Below are 5000 nucleotides of genomic sequence, written 5' to 3' on the forward strand. Positions count from 1 at the left end.
AAGTCCCAAAATTTAGCGATTACTAACAACAAGGAAATATTTCCTAGAACATTTGTCTCATATAAATACGCGTTTGTTGGTCTTTGCTTTATCGAAAAAAATTAAAAAACAAGAAAGTGGATGAACAAATTGAAACCAAATGCGAGTGTAAGCCACGAACCTGTAATTGATAGATCCGCAAGGCATAACTACGTCATTTGCCCTTGTAATACTTAGTTAAGATCCGGTCAGTCAATAGCTTCACAATATGAACAAATATGCACAGTAGGCAATACTGGAAAAATGCTGAAGTCAGTGCTTAAGCTTAAATAGTTCCAATTTAATCCGTTTCAGAGGCTGGGAGCCTGACGCCATACCACTGGCAATGAAGCGAGATGTTGACTTGTTTACGTTATGTTACTTTGTCTAATTTCAAAGATTGCATATTTGTGAAGTTCGCTCGCATTCAACTTGGTTAAAATTCGGAAGCTGATAATCAAATCATGAAGAGCCTGAAAAAAAAGGGAATGCGCTTCTCGTAGAGCGTCAAAATATTGCAATCGTAATTTTTTTTCATATGACGAGCCATTTTTTTAATCATTTCTTAGAGTAAAGTGTTCACCACAGAAAATAATGAAAATTGGAATTAAAGCATCACTGTCACGATGAAGCAGTCGTTAAAAATTAATTTCAGTTTGTCTTAGAGCCAACACTCGAAGTTCTTCCCTCTCATTGATCTTTGCCGCAGTCATTAATGTAGATATACCAATTTTTGAACGCATTTTTCAATCATTTAGTCTGTAGCTGACTTCCGTGATCAGGTTCTATTATGATATTTGCTCCACTGATAATTTTAGTATCATCATATCAAGTATTGCACTGGTGGCCAGTATTCATTTTGAGTATTAAAGCACGCATTTTTCTGTTTATATCTTTAAAGAGCCGTATTTCAAGCTCATTTGAGCATTTTTTGAGGGTGGGGTGGCTCAACCCGCTTCACCAGTTGCGATGGGGCCATTAATCTCTTATTAGTTAACCCTTTAATCCCAAAACGTCAATACAAACTCGTCTTACCGTCTGCCAATCATTTTCTTACGATTTTTGCTCTCCAAACCTGATTTTAAATCAGGCAATATGCCATTGCATTGTCTTTTTACGGACCGCGTCACTATTCATCTCCTGGGGAGGACAGGAAGGAAAGGGAGGGGGGGGGGGAAATGTTTGTGTTCGTGTCACAATAAGATTTACCTGATCCTTTCTTAAGGCTCTTAAGTGTTCTTATGGCCATGATGACCCCCTCCCCCTCATTGGCAGTCACGTTTCTATAGTACTGTAGTATTTGTAGGTCACGTAATGTAAGATGATGCTATACCTGAAGAATACAGTTGAGTTAATGTCTACCGTGGACTACTACACGTGTTTTCTGTTTGTCCTTTTATTTCGCTTCTAATATCCTTCAGGATACAAAAAGTACCCCTTAAAATTCTGTTAGAGACGAATCGAATGACCTCCCCCATTCCTCCTGAAAACCATGTGGCCCCCCTAATATTTCGTTCCCCGGCGATAATTAATGACTGGTCCTTTATCATCATCTTTACGCTTACAAATGTATTGATTTTATGGGGAGAAATTCTCCTTTTGTCACTCCTGGGGAGTAGAAGGGTTTACCCGTCCAACACTAGTAAGAAGATGGGAACCTTACGCGTTTGGCTGGCAGGGCTGGCACAGCCGGTGCGCTGCACTAGTGAGGAAAATTGTCGCTAAATTCTAAGTGCGTCTCGACCGAAATGGACTCCACTCAGTCATACCAGTTCTAATCGAGAAATTAGTCAGTTTATGTCACTCAGTGAAAGCTTCCTTTGTGTTTGTTTCATTTAGGCACGACAGCGTGTATCAGTATCGGAAATAGAGTCTGCAACGTCCATACCGTAACATATTGAGGTAGAGGAGCTAAGGTAGTGCTGATAAAAACGCATCCCGAATGTACCCTCGGTTTCCAAAGGCTCCATGTACAGTTTTCAGTTTTCCTTTTTTTTCTCATTGGCAACTATGATAACCTTGGTTCTGGTCTTACAAGACCCAATTGAAAAGCGCTTCACGAGACAACAGCCGGTTACTAAAAATGTGAAAGCATAGTAGGTATTACGGTAACTGTGATCGTCTTTTACGCTTGGATGCATACAAACGCTTCTTACTTTCATTCAAGCTTTCAAGATTTATTATCTTGTTATTAAACTATGTTTAAGGACTATTCATTTTTATAGTCCAGGGAGGGGTAGATTTGGGGGAGGGGGGGCAGATTACAAGGTTCTCGGGGGAGACCGAGGGGGTTTAGTCGTCGTCAATTAACTGCCAGAGAAGGCGGGGGGGGCAGGGAGCAGAATCATGAGAATATTACAGAGCCTTATGGATTTGGGGGGGGGGACAGATTACAAGGTTCTCGGGGGAGACCGAGGGGGTTTAGTCGTCGTCAATTAACTGCCAGAGAAGGCGGGGGGCAGGGAGCAGAATCATGAGAATATTACAGAGCCTTATGGATTTTGGGGGGGGGGACAGATTACAAGGTTCTCGGGGGAGACCGAGGGGGTTTAGTCGTCGTCAATTAACTGCCAGAGAAGGCGGGGGGCAGGGAGCAGAATCATGAGAATATTACAGAGCCTTATGGGAGGATCAGGTCAATTTTATCTTAGCACAATCAAAATCATCCAACCCTCTAGGTGATAAAATATATAATAGACGGTCTTCAATGATATGCTCTTTCACAGAAGGTACAAACAGTTTTGTTCTTAACAAACACTTCTTACTTCCAGTGACGCTTTCATGAATCAGTACTTTGTGATTAGACTATGCCTTTCATTTTTTATCGTTTGGGGGAGGAGATAGGGCTTTTTGGGGGGGATTACTGAGGGGACGGAGGGGGTTTAGTCATCGCCAGTTAAGAATGATAAGAATACTACTACAGAGCCTTAGGAGGGGATCAGGTAAATTTTATCTTGACACAACCAAAATCATCCGACCCTCAGGCGATAGTTGAAGTTCATTTATTTGTTTAAGCAGGTTGATTAACTGGCGATAAAACATTTAATGAACGGTTTTCAATGATGTTCGGTATAAAGCGTAGTATCCCTGAACACAATTGGACTGCCTTACAAAAATAAGCACGCTAGGGGTTGTAGGGGGTAAAATTTTACGGGAAGGTTTTTGAGTGTATCCCTGTACATATATATTGATGTGATTCTGTTGTAGTATACCAAATCACGCATTTTGAGCATCCACTCTGTCCGTTGGCGACGCCCATGTAACTAAGAAAAAGATTCATTAAAATGATTGATTATCATGTACAGTATGTATGTATAAGATTGGATAAAACTTGCGAAGGAGGCGATAACATTTTAAAAAGAGACGAAATGAGCTATCATTAACATCACACATTGATTAAAACTCGGTATATGTTAAATCTGAGCCGAAGCTGAATAGAGCAAATACTTGAAATATTGTGGTGATGTGCCAAAAGAACTACAGGTAGGTCACCATTTTTCATAACTTCATTTGCCTCTGAGCAATGTCTCGTGCAAAACTGACCGCTTGCAAAACGCGGTGGACTGGAAACAACTAGCATAGTATAATATGGAAGGTTATACTTGGAAAAAAAAATCATAAGAGGCGGCAATATTCCTCAAGAGAGAGCTATATTCAATTATGCGGGCGGTTAAAGCATTACGATGCGCTAAAAAATTCAAAACCTTATGCCGCATTCACACCAAAGCTTAAACATGTTAATAACCTGTTATTAAACACACATTGAAGATACTAGTTGTGGGGGCTACTCGAATCCTATGGAAAACCCCAGTTTTTCAGTTCTCTGTTTCTGATTCTCTTTCAGTTGAACCTGGTTTAACTATACATTTTTTGCTGATGTCAATGGGGTATTATTTGCGTGAAGCGCAAAGGAATCCATGTGCAAATGATGGAGGGAACGAAATTTCTTTCATATTTACGCAAACTGCGCTATAAAATGTTCACAGTTTCTTTTTCGTAGTTTACTTGTGACGAGGTACGGCGACCTTCTCCCTTTCTCCATTACTCTGTCGTCTCTCTTTAGATCCATTTTTTTTCTCTTTGGACTCCTCTTTAGTCACTGTTTCTTCAAAGGGAATCTCGGCTTTCTCACCGGTTTCCTTCTCAATTTTTCGTAGCTTTTTGATGAATATAGCTTCCAGGCTATAAAGAAGTTTCTTTTTCCAAGCAATTGTCTCCTGCTTGATCCTATCACGAGTAGTCAAGATTTTCTGGCTCAATTCCGCAACGGTTTGTTTTTTGCGCGGTAGCGGGGTTTTTTTCCCCTCAGATTCAACGATAGGTAACGGGCTGGGAACTTCTGATGTCATATTTTGTGATGACGATACATGACAATAGTTCATATCGCACGGAGGACTGCCATTATTCATCTTGACCCCGCATAAACTGCTCGACTCCACATTGTAAAGAAAGGCAACATTACCGTCCTTTGGGGAAGGTTCAAACCGAGAGTCGTCGATCTTGCTCTCCTCTCGGAGACTACTACTGCCAATTGTATGGCTCGACGCAGGGTTCCTTTGAATGGGATCCTTCAATGACTGAGTGTCCTCATAATCATTGCATATTTCAGAGGTGAGTTTTTTAAGAAGATCGTTCCAATATTTCTTACTATTCTCAGAAAATATCTTGGGATCGTCTTTCCCAGGCGTATCATCTCGATTGGCAATAGAATGTACGGCCACAATTTTAGGAAGAAAACTATGGTCTATCGCATAACCACCACAACTATCGTGCATGCCCTCAGGTTCCTCTTCAGCAGAAGGAGGTGGTACTGCTTGTGACATAGGAGATTGGCACTTCGACCCCTTCTTTCCCACAACAATGGAAATTTTGTTTTGCTGGCTATTGGTTGCTTTTGTTTTAAAAGCATGGCACTTGGCTTGCTCACGTTTGGTCGTGGATAATCTAAAAGTTGCTGACTGTCTCGTTTCTTGTTTTGGGCC

At 41.0% G+C, this 5000-nt stretch overlaps 1 protein-coding gene across 1 annotated transcript in view; it reads right to left on the minus strand.

Annotated features, from left to right (window-relative positions):
* Window positions 1–3004: 3004 nt before the first annotated feature.
* Window positions 3005–5000, minus strand: part of LOC111330618 (uncharacterized) — an 18570-nt gene continuing 16574 nt past the window's right edge. Inside the window, exon 3 of the mRNA XM_088728412.1 lies at window positions 3005–5000. This exon is cut by the window's right edge and continues 2363 nt beyond it. Coding sequence (XP_088584538.1) covers window positions 4020–5000 — 981 coding nt within the window. The 3' untranslated portion in view covers window positions 3005–4019.

The sequence above is a fragment of the Stylophora pistillata genome, chromosome 7, assembly GCF_964205215.1.
Source record: "Stylophora pistillata chromosome 7, jaStyPist1.2, whole genome shotgun sequence".
In the NCBI taxonomy this organism is placed as follows: domain Eukaryota; kingdom Metazoa; phylum Cnidaria; class Anthozoa; order Scleractinia; family Pocilloporidae; genus Stylophora; species Stylophora pistillata.